The sequence below is a fragment of the Glycine soja genome, chromosome 2 (genome assembly GCF_004193775.1).
Source record: "Glycine soja cultivar W05 chromosome 2, ASM419377v2, whole genome shotgun sequence".
NCBI classification, from domain to species: domain Eukaryota; kingdom Viridiplantae; phylum Streptophyta; class Magnoliopsida; order Fabales; family Fabaceae; genus Glycine; species Glycine soja.
Genome location: NC_041003.1, coordinates 48507808 through 48523309, shown reverse-complemented (window position 1 = coordinate 48523309; position 15502 = coordinate 48507808). Strand labels below are relative to the sequence as shown.

Here is a 15502-nt window from a genome sequence, read left to right as displayed (position 1 = left end):
AAGTTATAAAAGAAGAAGAAAACACAGGGCCATTTATGAAATTATTTAAAATTTTTAGGTACACAAAAAATAATGCTATGCATCTAACAACACCCCTAAATGACATAGAGCCCATGTTATGTCTGTCTCCCTCATGGATTAAAATTTGTCATGTTTCCAAAAATTCTCCTAATTCATGGTTATACTTAATACTTGAATTCAAAATATTGTTAAAATAAAACAATTTCATTTCAGTTAATTTATGCATGTGCATTTGTTGGTAAAATGCTCATTTATTATTAAATTATAATTACAATTATAGTTATAAGTAAAATAAATTTTACTCTATGAACATTAAATACTACTGATTATTATAAGAATAATAAGAAATATTGCTTAATTTTTGTTTTCTGAATGATAAAAAAGATGTTCCTTAAAAAAAAAATATGCAGGGATCAAAATCTGCGAAATGACAAAGAGCCCATATTGTGTCTGTCTCTGTCATGACGTAAAATTTGTCATGTTTCAATAAGTTCTCCTAATTCTATACTTAATACTTGAATTCAAAATATTGTTAAAATAAAACAATTTCATTTCAGTTAATTTATGCATTTGTTTGTAAAATGCTCATTTATTATTAAATTATAATTACAATTATAGTTATACATAAAATAAATTTTACTCTATGAACATTAAATACTACTAATTATTATAAGAATATGAATAATAAGAAATATTGCTTAATTTTTTTTGGAATGATAAAAAAAAAATATTTCTTAAAGAAAAGAAATAATAAAAAATAGATTTAATTACCCATTTAGTTCCTATAATTTCCAAACTTATCTAATTTAGTCCTTATAATTAATAAGTGATTTTTTAGTCTTGTAGTTTACTTTTTAATTCCAAATAGGTCCCTATCATTAAAATTGCTTAGCATGTTAAAATATTATTATCAGGACCTTAGGTTTCGTTCCTCTTCTCGCATAGCACCACAAAACTTCCTCTACATTTTCAATTCATCTCACTCTCACCCCCTCAAATCTTATTGTGATTTGCTTCAACCAAGCGTTAACCCATGTCGCCCATTGTTGCAACCAACTAAAAACCAAACATGTTCTTCTTTAACAGGCAGGTTAAGGTTAAGGTTGATTTATTGCAAAACCTAGAGCTCATCAGGATTGATTTATTGCGAGTGTGGAAGGAGGTTAAGGTTGTGAATGTCATGAACGAAAAGAAATTTGGGACAAATTCTGTACATGTGTGGTGCGAGATACGGTGGGGTGTGAGGTGTCGTGCGAGGTGCAGTGCAGTGCGAGATGTCGTGTAGTGCGACACTTGAGTGTTATACGTGCAAGTGAGAGAGTTCTGAGTGGATTTTGACAAGATTCATCTAACGATGTTAAATAATTTTAAGGTAGGAACCTATTGGAAATTAAAAGGTAAACCACAAACATTAAAAAAATCACTTATTAACTATAAGAACTAAATTGAATAAGTTTGAAAACTATAAAGACAAATGTGTAATTAAACCTAAAAAATATGTAGCACCAACCAGGATCAGAATCTGCGAAAAGTCTCCCTCTTTTTTTCTTCGGGTTTGTTTTTGTAGGAAAAAAAAAAAACTGAACTCTCTATCTGTATCTCTTTGCTGGTTGTGTTTTGCAGCAGAAGATATCAAAATCCTACGAAAGGAGAGGAGAGAGAGAGAGAGAGTGGTTGTTGCAGTTGCCGTCCTAGTTTGAAACTTTAGAATATTATAAACGAGACCCACATCATTAAAAATTCAGACTTTGATAGTCCTTTTCTCTTTGTTTCTATTCTCCCATCTCTGTACGTTCTCTCCCGTCAACGTTGGCTTTCTCTCTCTCCTCGGATTTTGAAATAGAAAAGATGACGCCGGAGAATGGGAAAGAGAAGAAGGATTTTGATGCAGAAGCAGCAGGGATGAAGAGATACAGGAATGGTGAAATCTGGGAGTTTGAGGATGACATGGGTGTCTCAGATGGTGATGGTACTGGTGTCTTGTTGGGCTTGGATGGTGGAACCACCTCCACTGTCTGCATTTGCATGCCCATGATTCCCTTTTCTCACTCTCAGCTCCAATCTCTCCCTATCCTTGCAAGGGCTGTTGCTGGATGCTCCAATCACAATAGTGTTGGAGGTAATTTCTTAATTGCCTCTCTTCCTCTCTTGCACACATAGTGTTTGATGATTTCACTTTGTGGGTTGGTTTCAAAATTTGATCTTGTTTATGCGTTTGTTGGGTTTGGGCATTTTGATTGATTTTTGTTGTTTGTATTAACATCCTGGTTGGTTCAGTCTGTATATGTTTTTCGATTCCCTTTCTTTGTGGGTTGCGGACAATGAAGAGGATAAGAGAGACCACTTGGTTTGGATATACATTTGACTTTGCATACCTTAGGAAGATGTTGGTTATGGCTTTTAGACAATTTGGTGAACAAAAACATATCTTGTACCGGAGGGAAGTGGCTGTTTTGTTATATTATGAAGACAAATGTTTTGTTATATTATGAAGACAAATGTTTAAGCTGTTGGAGATTGATGGTTTAGGAAAAGCTGCAATCTTATGGTACTTTTTTTTGGTTTGAGTTGTTAATGTCTTTAAAGAGTACATTCTTGTGATAGGATCTGCCATTCTAAAGAAGTTTTGACAATAGTGTTTTTGTCTTTAGATGTGCCTTTTTTTATCTCAATTTCGCGCTCTTTCCCTTATTTCACAATAATGAATTTCTTAGTTTAACCATCCCCCTCTCCCCAAAAAATAAAAAAATGGTGATAACTTATGTTTGTTGCCTGGTACATCTGTAGCATCACCAGTGGCTAGTTTTTGTGTGTTAAATTTGTGCATATACAACAAACAAAATTTGATGTCTTCAATAGTTTTAAAGAATTATGCTTGTCATAATAGAATGAAGATCGCATTTCAAGGATAATGTTCTTATCAGATGTTTCATTAATCACTTCTTCTACAGAAATTGCTGCAAGGGAAACGATAGAGCAGGTTATGGCAGATGCCCTTTCAAAGTGTGGTTCAAAACGATCTTTAGTCCAAGCTGTTTGTTTGGCTGTATCTGGTGTTAACCATCCAACAGATCAACAAAGAATTCTCGGTTGGCTTAGGTTGCTAAGCTTTACATAAATGTATCTTCTGTTTTTTTTGGGATAAAAAGTATATCATGCTATTTTTACTCTTTTGCTATTGGATGAACTAAAGAAATTTATTTATTTTATTATCTGATGAATGTACTGTGTTTTTTTAAGTGATGAATGTACTGTGTTTTTTTGTCTTTAATGAGAGAGATGATCTGTTACTTTTTGTAATACGTTGAATTGCTGAGGGATAGGAAATACTTCTTCCAATAGTGCACTATTATATTGGAGCCGGTGGATTCAAAGTTGTTGAAAATTCTGACTCATAGTGCACTATAACTTAAGTTATTTGTCATAATATTAGGATAGAGAATTTTCTTCCTAAATACAAAAATATGGTCCATAAACTGAGTTAATCCTATCATGAATAATAGGTTCTTACAGAACTCAACTTCTGTAAAGGAAAGTGATAATGTAAGCTCTGCTGTTTTTAGTCTACCTGTATAACAAGTTTTACTCCATTATTTCAATTTTACGTAAGATTGAATGATGCTGGATTTCTTCATTTTTTTAATTTGCTGAAGCAGTATGTGTAAAATATTGAAGCAAGTACCACAATAGAATTAGGGAACTCTATACAGAAATGAAACTTATTTAAATTGTAGCTTATTTGTACATTTTTTTGGTTCAATTCTTCAAGTATGCTGTTTCATTTTGTCTCTTATAGTTTCTTGGTTATTTTAGAGACTGAAGTATGTTGTGACCTGATCTAAACAGGGATATATTCCCAAGCCATGTGAGACTATATGTTCGGAATGATGCTGTGGCTGCTCTAGCAAGTGGAACAATGGGTAAACTTCATGGATGTGTATTAATTGCTGGCACAGGGAGCATTGCATATGGATTTACCGAGGATGGAAAAGAAGCAAGGGCTGCAGGTGCTGGACCTGTCTTAGGTGACTGGGGCAGGTAATCAATTGCTACTATTTCTTCTGAAATACACCCTCTATACTTTTTAGCCCTGAAAATGAGCTTATGGTGAAGGTGTAATATGGAGACCATGAATTCCATTAGCTGGAAAAGGGCTTTGAGTTTGTAAATTTATCTGTCCTTATTTTTCTTAAAGGCTCTTTCTGTATCTTATATATTGACATCACTCATAATATGAAGAGGAGGACATCTGTAAAAAGAGCCTTGGGGAAGGTCTTTCTTTCGATGTTCAACTTGATTCCATCCATTGCTTGGTTAAAAGTTTGCTTTTATTTGCAGTGGATATGGAATAGCCGCGCAGGCACTAACTGCAGTTGTAAGAGCGCATGATGGCCGTGGTCCAAGTACAATGCTTACGAGTAGTATTTTACAAACGCTTGGTCTTTCTTCTGCAGAAGAATTAATCGGGTATATATGCTAATTGGATAGTTGTTCTTTTCATATATATATATATATATATATATTTGTGAAGTAAATAACTAGTATTTTAAAATCTTACTGTTTGAGATGTAACAAAAAAGCCATCCTTGTGTCTTCACCTAAAAGCTCAATATTTTAGAATTGTTGATTCATGACACAGTATCAAAGCCTCTATGACCAAGTAGTTTAGAGTTTGATCCTTTCCACCATCATTCTTATAATAACAACTTAAATTGAAAATTCATACCTATAAGTTCACATACAAGTCATAATGAATACTGAAAGTACTAAAACACAGAGAACTGAGAGATAGAACAGAATGAAGTCTCAGATGACTGAACACCGGGCAGATACTGAGATGACCGAAGTCAGAACCCAAGGCAGAGACCAGAATGCCGTTGAGGATGGCTGAAGTAAGAATAGAGAAGGCCAAAGTCAGAACATGCAAACAGAAAGCATAGAGTAGAAAGAAAGACCGATAAGTGAGGGAGCAGGAGAGATTCAAGAGTACAATGAGGGAGAGACCAAGAGAGTAGCACATTAATTAGAGAAGCAAAAAATCCAGAGGGGGGTGGTCTGGCAATTTTGACAACATTACTGGCAGGAGGAAGCATGTTAGAGAGGAAGCATGTTAGAGATGATGTAATATAAAAGTATTCATGTGTCTTCACCTAACTGCTTAAGCCTTGGGGATTGTTAATTCATTATACCTACTCTTTAAAATTTAAACTTACTTTTGTGCACTTTATAGAGAAAAAATGACAGTCAGTTAGTCCCTTGTTTATCCACACAATAAATGCAAATAAGTTGAGTTTATATATTTCAACAAAGAGAAATTTGAAGTTGGAAGTAATTTTCTCAATGTAATTTGATTTTATTTCATTCCATGCTATGCTCAGGTGGACCTATGCAGATCCCTCTTGGGCCCGGATCGCTGCCCTTGTTCCAGTTGTAGTGACCTGTGCAGAGGCTGGGGATGAGGTTGCAAATAAGATCTTGCTAGATTCTGTACAAGAGCTAGCTTCAAGTGTCAAAGCTGTTGTAGAGAGACTTGGATTGTGTGGTCAAGGTTAGGTGTTATTTTAATAAATATCTTTTTTAGTGCATAAATTATTTATTCTCATAATACGTAGATATCCATTAAAAATAAGCTTAATTTCACTTTTGGTTCATTATGTTTCGCGGTTGTTTCACTCTGGTACATTATGTTTTAAAAGTTTTACTCCGGTCCTTTAAGTTTCTAAAATGTCTCATTTTAGTCCCTCCGATTTCCACCATAAATGTTACCATTCTGTTAACTTGAAAATTTTGAAATAATTGATTTAATATAGTGGGGGATAAAAACCGCCACTATCTTAAAAAAATTATAAAACTAAACCCCCATGTGAATTTGCCTTCAGTGATCCCTCTCCACTCTCTGCTTCATCTTGCCAATTATGTCAAACTCAATGGAAACAAACATGTAGCAGTCTTTCCTTTCCCCTTTGGCACCCACGTTGTGCCTCTCTTAAACCTTGTCCTCAAACTATCTCAAGCCGCTCCAAACTGTTCATTCTCATTCATTGGCACAGAGAAATCCAACGCAGTCCGTTTCCTAAAACCCCATATCCCCACCAACATCAAGCCCTATTGCATCAGCGATGGAATCCCAGAGGGTCACCCTCTAGCCAACCACCCAATTGAAAAGCTCAGTTTTTCCCTCAAAATGGGTTCTGGGAACTTGCACAAGGGTATACAAATGGCGGAAGAAGAGACCAAGGTGAAAGTCACATGCGTCATTGCTGTTGCTTTTGTAACCTCTTCTCTCCTCATGGCAAAGAACCTCAACGTTCCTTGGATCGCGTTTTGTCCCCCCATGTCATGCTCACTTTCTCTATATTTTTTCTACATTGATTTAATATGGCAACAGTTTGCAAACAATGCTGGAAACACAACCTTTTATTTTAGCCTTAATGTTGGATCCTAGTTGCATTGATGTGGGAGCCGTAACTGCACATGAGGCAGAGCTTGGTTGACGCTGGCATGAAGGGCTCGTCCTAGGAGTTGGTGTTGTGGGAGCGCGACGAGGATTCCACGGAGTCGGAGTAGCTGAGGTGCGGCGGCACGGTCGAGGGTGTTCACGGTTGCGCCTCCATGGTGAGAATGAGGGAGAGAGAAAGAAGGGAGCAACACACTTGAGGGGGGTTTAGTTTTTATTTTTTTAAAATGAAAAAAAGAATGGTAACGTTTTTATTTTTTTAAATCAATTATTTCAAAATTTTATAGTTAATAGAATGGTAACGTTTATGAATTATGACAGAAATCTGAAGAAAGGACCAAAATGAGACATTTTAGAAACTTAAAAGGACCAGAGTGAAACTTTTAAAAAAACTTAATGTACCAGAGTGAAACAACTCTGAAACATAATGGACCAAAAGTGACATTAAACCTTAAAAATATATGTAGTAAGTCTTGTTGTGTAGCGTAGAATTTCATGTATTATGTAATATGCGGAAAATAGTTATATAACTTGTGATGTAACTGGTCTGAGATAACAATTTGGTTTTAAGTTGAATTGCTGGAAAGCTGAAGTGACATTCGTAAAGTTGAATTTGATTATTGTCAATTTTATTGATTTGCTGCTTGCACATTTAAGGCTATCTTGTATCAATAATGTGATAAAAAATATGAACTAGTTGAGTTGGCCTCTAGAGAATTCTTATAAAATATAAAAGATTCTTTGGCATAAACCCTTGAATCATTAACATGGGTTCTTGATTTTTTTTCTCCATCTGTTATGAATATCGTGCATTGACTGGCAAGTCTGTAATTTTGGCAGATGGAAAGAGTGCCTTTCCCCTTGTTATGGTTGGCGGTGTTCTCGAAGCAAATAGGAGGAGGTGGGATATAGGAAAAGAAGTAATGAATTGCATTTCCAAATACTTTTCTGGGGTAATTCCCATTAGACCTAAGGTTAGCATTTTTTTTCTCATTTAATTTTGTAGGTAGCCTTTTATATTTCTAGTACAGCCTTTTTTTTTATGATGCACTTCTCTTCCTTCGATGTTGGTAACCATTTTTTAAGACAATTGCATAAAAGTTCAAATCCCATTTTCTTGTTATTTAGATGAAATTTAATGCATTCTGGTTACTGGTTACAAAAGAGAAGGTCAACGATTATTGTTCCCTCATCACTAAGTGACCAAGGGAAAAAACTACAGAAGTAACAAAAAAAGAAACTGATTATGGAGGAATCTTGGGAATCATGCTTGGGAATAAGTGAATTGTAATATAATTACTTTTTGTTTTCTTCTGTAAATTCTATTAGGTAAGTATTTGACAATTTGAAATTATAAGAGATAATGTTTGGAATGTAACAATACTTTCTGTAGAACATCCACTAAAAAAATTTAAACTGGGAATCAAATTATGGCTCCAGACATCAAGAATCAATTTTCAAATGCTCTTTAAATATGAATATTCAATTTTTAACATCTTTGGTTTATTGTACAACAGGTGGAGCCTGCTGTTGGTGCGGCATGGCTAGCTTGGAATTTTTTAATGAAAGAATGTCACAAAGGCTGACAATTGATGAAGTGGAATATGAGAGGAAAAAATAAAAATAGAAAGCAAAAAGAAAAGCGACAACTTGCAATTCTTGACTATTAAAAGTGTATATTACTCAATGACGAAAGTGTGAATACCTATTACCTATGCTATGCCATGTAGTTTATGTACCATCCAAAATATATGTTTATTTTAGTTTATGGCTTAGTTCCTCTTCACTACCTTAAGGGTCATACCTATGCTTGTGCAAATCATTTGTAGTGGCATAAACACAATAGAGAAGTGAAAAAATGAAGACTATGTGGGATGGTTTAGTAATCGTCAAGATCAGTTAACAATATGTAAAAATCAGGGACGATAACGTACTCCGGGGCCGGTTTGTCTATCTTCATTCCCATCAAAGGTGACGTGAAAAAATGAAATTTAATTCCATTACCATTGAATTTTATAGGGTTGGGAAAACTCGTGGAGAACCTACCTCGAATTTTTTTGTAAAAGAATATGTTTATTCGTATATTTTAAATAAATCATAGATTAAGTTATCAATTATATTTTAATTCAATCATCATGTATAATTTAATAAAGAATAAATAATGTAAATATATTTAAGAATTAAATTATATTCTTAGTTAAATATATAATTTCTAATTTTATTATAATTATAATATTATTTATTTAACTATTAAAATAATTATTCTATATTTTAATAATTATATAATTAATAATTACATATAATATATAATAGAATTATATATAAATATAACTATATTATTAATAATTATGAAAATACATGTGGGACGAATCCGAGATTGGAGAAGGGAATGGCATATCCAAACCCGGACCTGATCTCATTTCTCCAGATGGTGTTCAATTTTATTTTATTTTGTCATGTCGGGTAAAAAAGATCAAAATTATAAATTGAGGTTGTTTATAACCAATTTTAACCTTTATATACTTTAGCTAAGATTTGTTTGAAACTAATTTCTTTTTATTTGTTAAAAAATTACTTAAATTCAAAATGTTGCATGTTTCCTGAAATCATTATTAGAATGTGGTTTGGGCAGTTAAGTATTGTCTGGCAATAATCAAATTTATGTGAAAGAAATCACAGATAACCGAAAAATGGAGTATGAAAGAAAACGGATTAGAAAACATACTCATTAATTTAAAGTTTATCTTCAAATTAATTTTAAAATTTGGTTTTTAAACTTTATTTTCAAAAACTATATTTTAAGAAAAGCTACCCTGAAATATTTGGGCTTTTAGAAAATTCTAAACCTCATAAGAACACAAGTTATTCAGAAAATAATATTTAACAACTTAAAATGTATTTAAATATATGCTAGCATTATAAAACATTTACTTTTACTTTTTTAAAATTTCTTAAGATGCATTACTTTACATTAAATCATTCCATCAGGTCATGAATATGATCTTTTAGCATGATTAAATCCTTTTTTTCTGACTTATCGCGAACTCAATAAAATTTTACACAAAAACTGAAACATACGTTCTTCCACTAAATAAAAATGAGAGTTGCTTTAGGTTAAATCATCCCGTCAAGTAATTTTATCGTTCTAAAAAAGTGTAGTCAAGTAATTTTATCATTCTAAAAGAGTATAAAAAAATATGAATATTAATGCAAAAATTTCTTATCCAAAACATAAAATGATGGGGTCGTACTTTTTTTAGTGCTGCATTAAGAAATTCCTCGATTACATTTACCCTTGGTTTAAATGAAAGGAAAGAAAATGAGAAAAATAAATTTTAAAAATTCAAACTGAAGAAAAATTAAACTTTTAAAATTTCTACAATTCTTTCCTCCTATTTTTCTCTCACGTACAGGGTTAATGCTCCTTCTGCTCCCTGTTACTGTTTTTTTTTTTATAAACATTTCATTACTTCCTTGTTGATCAACTAAATGTCTAAATCTAGCAACTGTGTTTAGGCCAAATACGAACACCAAGAAAGGCAGGATATAATCAACGTGATTCTCAAATTATTTAATCAAACCCCTTAAGTAACCCAGGGTGTAGGGGCGAAAAACAAATTGTTGAAAGTAAAATTACATATTAGATAAGAATTTTCTTGCATAAAAAAATTGTAGTATAAAATAAAACTGCAAAGCACCCTACAATGCAGCTTTCTAAGACATTTTATCTGACCTTAACTACTACTACTTTAAGGAACAGAAATATAAATATAGCTGCCTCTTTAAAACTGCCCATGGTGACGTACAAGCATATTCAAGATCATGGAAGTAATGAGCCATGGCAGATGATGAAAACCCGCTGAATACAGCCCCCTCCCTTTTTTCTCTCTCTCTCTCTTTTTTTTATAAATGTTTCCAAAAGAACAATACAGCTGAGACTGAGCCAAAAGTCCCAGAAAAGAAAATTCCAGTGGCCGTAGAACTGCTGTCTTCTAAAATCCTTAGTAATACAAGGATTAGCCAAGAGGACTCGAATTTTAGAGGAAATGACAGAAGAAAACTCTACAAGAGCTAAGCCACCAAGAAATAAGGATGGTGCATTTTTTTATATTTATATTTATTTAAGTTAAAAAGGTCTTCTATTGTTCTGCTTACTACCACGAGAACCACCGAAGCCACTAGACTGACCTGAGCCAAAATCTCCAAAACCACCCGAACGATCTGAACCACCAAATCCCCCAAAATCATCTGAGCGACTAAACCTAGACCTGCTGGATGATCCACCAGATCTACTTCCTGATTGACCAGAACCAAAGCCACCAGATGAGCCAAAACGATTATAATTCTGTCCACCAAACCTTTCACCGGAATTTCCAAAGCTAGAGCGGCCAGAACCAGGGTTACTGTAACCCCCAGAATGGCCAGATCCAAAACCCATATCACCGTATCGACGATCCCTGTTACCTCCAAAAGAACCAAATCGCCCGCCACCCATGCTATCAACCATGACCGCTGATGCACTATCAACAGCAATCCGTGGCAGCTGAAAAACATGAATATAGGAATAAAAAGCAATTAATCATTATATATAAATTAAAAAAAATACTGTCCTAAAATGTTAATTAGCACGAGAGCAAACATCACAGTATAAAAAAAAATAGTAATAACTGTAAGATAGTAGTTCACAGGCTGCTTAGATATACAAGAGTACTGAAGAAAATTAAGATTTCCAGTTACTCAAGTTTTACCAGTATTAGTTACAACCTGCCAGCAAATTAAGATTTCCAGTAACTCAAGTTTTACCAGTATTAGTTACAACCTGCCAGCCTGACTCGCAAACTAATAATAAACTATTTGGGCAAGTCTCTGTATGGGAACTCTAATTGTTCAACATCAACTGCTATAACTTGGGATTTCACAGGTTTAAATCTCATTGTGCATGGGAATGATGGGATTTAAGGCAGGCGGTTGTCTATCCTTGTTAGTAATTAAAAATAGATTAGCCTCAATTTCAATGATAAGAAAATTAGTAATTAACAAGCTACAACTTCCAGTAAAAAAGGCAGAAATTGAGAGGATGCCAGGAGATCACCTCTGAAAATCTACTGCCTACATCACGCTCTATAAGCTTAACAGCCCTCGATTGATCTTCTGTATACACAAGAATTGCAGTTCCTTTCTTACCAGCACGACCTGTTCGTCCAGAACGATGAACAAATATCTCTGAATTGTTGGGAAGATCATAATGTATTACCTATAGAAGGAAACCAAGTTAAAACTTCACATAAAAAATTGAATAACATGGTAACAATATTGTCTATATGAAAGTATTTGCATATGCACATGACATATTAAACAAAGCAAAGGATAGAACACTGATAACGACTGCAAAATACGAAACAACAACACGTCAAACAACAAAATAAAATCTGTGAGGTCCAAAATTTATAGAACCATGAACAGAACAGTGGCGAGACCTAAAGCATTGCTAAAATGTAAGAACTGAGCATCTGTTACAAAATGTTCCCAATTTAAAGCTGTGAAAGAAGATAAGAATGAATGATCAGATGCTCAAATATCTTGTGCTATATGGAAACAGGAAACATACCTAATAATATCATCAATACACAGAAAGAGTACAGCCCAGCTTTTGAAAATGCATCATTTGTTTTGTAAAGCAGATTTGCTCAAACAAATTATGAGGAAATGCAGCATCATAAGTATCAGAAGCTATTAATTGATTTCAACAACTAGCTATGGCCAGAACATCTAATGAAAATAAATGCAAGTCGGAAATGTAGAGAATCCCACTCTAAAAATTAGAGAAAATTCTTAAAAGTAATCACTGATCAATCAGAGACAAGTGAGTTATCATGTGCATACCTTGTCCTTACATAATTAATGAATATCACATTGAGAAGAAACGGTAATAATAACTGATAAGTAGGAGAATAAGAGTTTTTCTTGCTATTCAATTAACAATAAACATAATTCCAATAGATCAGCCAACTTGACTATTTCAAAGAAATAAAAAAGTAAAATGGAACTCACAAGATCAACATTAGGTATATCAAGCCCACGTGAGGCAACATCAGTTGCCACTAAAACATTAAAATGGCCATTTCTGAAGCCAGCAAGAGTTTTCTCCCTTTGAGCTTGTGATATGTCTCCATGCAAAGCCTCACATTTAACACTTCTTGCCATGGCATACGATAATCGATCAGCATCACGTTTTGTTTGAGTGAAAACAATACACTTTCCTCCTTTTGCATGTTCCTAACAAACGACATATCTTTAGGAGAGACAAAAAATCCTTTAACAAAAAGCTTCCTTAACTAGTTTTTCTAATTAAAAATAGGGTCTACTATCTTTTTAGTCCCTAAACTTTTGAGGATTTTTGTTTTTAGTCCTGAACTTTGTTTTACTGGTAACGTACATTGACTTTTTTCTGTCCTTACTTTTAGTCACTCAACATTTTGCCGTCCTTATTTTTACTAAAAGTCAGAACGGAAAAAAAGGTAAGAGACTAAAAGCAGTAAAAAAATGTTCTGGGATTAAAATCAGAAATCCTATAAAGTTTAGGAACTAAAAAGATAGTGAACCCTTAATATATAAAAGGGTGATCCAGTGCACAAGGCTACTACCTAGTTGGGTCTAAGGAGCGTAGATGCGCACAGCCTTACCACCACAAGCGGAAAGGCTGTTTCTAGAATTTGTACCAGTGACCTCCAAGTCATAAGGCACCAACCCTACCATTGGGCCAAGGCTCACCCTCTAAAAACTATAGAAAAATAATATAATAATTTTTTAAAACCTACTTCTTATGATGAAACGGTAATGATAGTAACAATCATTAATCAGAAGAACTAGCAATCAATAAATGATGACTTCAGAAGGCATACTGTTATTAGAGGTGCAAGAATTCCCGCTTTAACATACAAATCAGTTGCAATGGAGTACAGTGAAATTCCATCTGCCAATTTCTGATCAGAATCTCCAACCTACAGCACCAATAAGTTTCCAATTAAAAAGTAACTACCATGTGCTAGCTTGCGCACACATGCACAAACTATATGTACATTTAGATATTATAAACTTATTACCCAATGAGGTTCATGTGCCCTATAACTTAATCTACTAGGTTGAGTTTCTACATTATTTTTTTTAGAGGAGTCATATTCCAGTTAACTAAACGATATCTCAGAATTGCAACAGCTTAAAGGCATTCTCCAAGAGCCTAAAATAGAACTTGATACTCACAAGATCAATGGTTAGGGGATTATTCAAGTAATTGCGCGAAATCTGCTTTATCCAAGATGGCATTGTTGCAGAGAACATAAGAGTCTGACGTTTTGGGGGCAACCTCTCCAAGATCTTCTCCACGTCTTCCTGAAAGCCCACCTGAAGCATCTGATCAGCTTCATCAAGAACAACAAACTGAACATCCTTCAAATTTAGCGCACCTCTGTTGAGAAGGTCAATAATCCGACCAGGCGTCCCCACAGCAATATCAACCCCATAATCAAGCTGCCTCATCTGCTGAGAAATGGGTGTACCCCCATAAACACAAATTGTATCCAAATTAGGTGCCGACTCACAGAACTCTGATTCAACCTGTCGCGCAAGCTCTCTGGTCGGAGCCAACACCAAAGCCAAAGGATCCCTCCCCCGCCTGCCACATCAACCACAAAAAAACTTGTACAGTTAAAAAAACAAATCAATTTTTTCCATGATTCCATCCACACCAACATCAATTACCTAGTCCACCTTCAACTCACGCAGAGAAACAAGTTACAAATTCAAGTAATAGCGAAAAATAAGCATCACGATATCAAAACAAGAAAAAAGAAAAATAGAACTAACCCATGCTTAGCATTAAACTGAATGACCTTATCCATGATGGGTATCCCAAAAGCAAGAGTCTTCCCAGTTCCAGTTCTAGCTCGACCAATCATATCACGACCTTGCATAGCAGGTTCCAACACAGCCCTCTAAAAATTAATTAATTAATTAAAAAATAACAATCTCGAAGTTATCAACATCAACACTACACATCGATAATTATCAACCACGGATCATATTTTGCATCAAAGAATAAACCAGAGGAAGCAAAGCAAACCTGAATGGGGAAGAGCTTGGTGATGCCTTTCTTGGCCAAAGCGGAGACAATATCCTGCGAAATTCCGAGCTTCGCGATCTCGAGGCCTTCGTCGGCGTTTCCTTTGGACCCTTCTTCGTAAGGGAAATCGTCCACGGCGTATTCCGCGCGGTGACATGAAGAGGCGCGGAAATTCAAGGGGCCAGGGTTGGAGTGGAAGGTTCTGGAATTGACGGCAGCGGAGAGTAGCCGGAAGTGGTTGCCGGCGGTGGCGGTGGCGGTGGCGGTGGAGGCAGAGATTAAGGCGGCGGGGAAACCGCGCCTTGAGAGGGTGGAACTGGTTCTTCTGAGGACTGCGGTTAACATGGTGTGGTGAGAAAATGGAAAGCGAAACCCTACGACACTGAAATTCGGGGTTTAGAGTTTTATGAGAATAGAAAATGGAAATCGAGGAGATATTTGGTGGGTGGGACAATCTTCTGTGTGCGAGTCTTCATACTGCTCCCGTGCGCCTATTGCGTATTTATTTTTAAAGGAGGATTGTTTGACGGAATTTTTACATTGACTAGAATGTTTTTTTTTAGAGGAAGTGTAGCTATTTCATTTTGTCAATGATAGAAGAGAAAACATGATAGAGGAATACAATGGTAATCATGAGTGTCAACGTCTATTTAACTTTGATGTTTTTACAAACTTACAAGTCTTAAGTTTATTTGTCTCTTAACAAAATTTACTTTTGAGTTTGATACGATAGAATAATTGCGATAATAACTTATAAGAATAGAATTAAAATTTAAAAATCCTATTTTTTACTTGAACTCAAGTAGTCTTTTATTATCTTACAATTAGTTTTGAAGATCACATAGCTAAGGTTCATTGACTGAATCCACTCAATGCTCTTATGAAGGGCTATTACTTCAGCTACT

The 15502-nt window shown here is 34.7% G+C and overlaps 2 protein-coding genes across 2 annotated transcripts; one reads left to right on the top strand and one right to left on the bottom strand.

Annotated features, from left to right (window-relative positions):
* The first annotated feature begins 1534 nt into the window (after positions 1–1534).
* Positions 1535–8265, top strand: LOC114401451 (N-acetyl-D-glucosamine kinase-like). The gene is made up of 7 exons (XM_028363965.1): positions 1535–2140; positions 2973–3120; positions 3868–4059; positions 4360–4488; positions 5400–5569; positions 7319–7452; positions 7996–8265. The coding sequence occupies exons 1-7, from the start codon at positions 1870–1872 to the stop codon at positions 8062–8064; spliced, it is 1113 nt and encodes a 370-aa protein (XP_028219766.1). The 5' UTR covers positions 1535–1869; the 3' UTR covers positions 8065–8265.
* Positions 8266–10025: 1760 nt separating this feature from the next.
* Positions 10026–15047, bottom strand: LOC114401441 (DEAD-box ATP-dependent RNA helicase 53, mitochondrial-like). The gene is made up of 7 exons (XM_028363954.1): positions 14598–15047; positions 14342–14469; positions 13739–14150; positions 13381–13479; positions 12530–12754; positions 11571–11732; positions 10026–11021 (listed from the first exon to the last, which is right to left on the bottom strand). Exons 1-7 carry the CDS (start codon positions 14940–14942, stop codon positions 10605–10607), a joined length of 1788 nt encoding a protein of 595 aa, XP_028219755.1. The 5' UTR covers positions 14943–15047; the 3' UTR covers positions 10026–10604.
* Positions 15048–15502: the final 455 nt, after the last annotated feature.

Bases quoted from the DNA above. Each gene is read 5' to 3' on its own strand.
- LOC114401451 (XM_028363965.1), top strand. From the start codon at position 1,870: ATGACGCCGGAGAATGGGAAAGAGAAGAAGGATTTTGATGCAGAAGCA. The intron at 2,141-2,972 runs GTAATTTCTTAA...CTTCTTCTACAG, and splicing joins CAATCACAATAGTGTTGGAG to AAATTGCTGCAAGGGAAACG. The intron at 7,453-7,995 runs GTTAGCATTTTT...ATTGTACAACAG, and splicing joins TAATTCCCATTAGACCTAAG to GTGGAGCCTGCTGTTGGTGC.
- LOC114401441 (XM_028363954.1), bottom strand. From the start codon at position 14,942: ATGTTAACCGCAGTCCTCAGAAGAACCAGTTCCACCCTCTCAAGGCGC. The intron at 14,470-14,597 runs GTTTGCTTTGCT...ATTAATTTTTAG, and splicing joins CCAAGCTCTTCCCCATTCAG to AGGGCTGTGTTGGAACCTGC. The intron at 11,733-12,529 runs GTGAGTTCCATT...TTCCTTCTATAG, and splicing joins ATATACCTAATGTTGATCTT to GTAATACATTATGATCTTCC.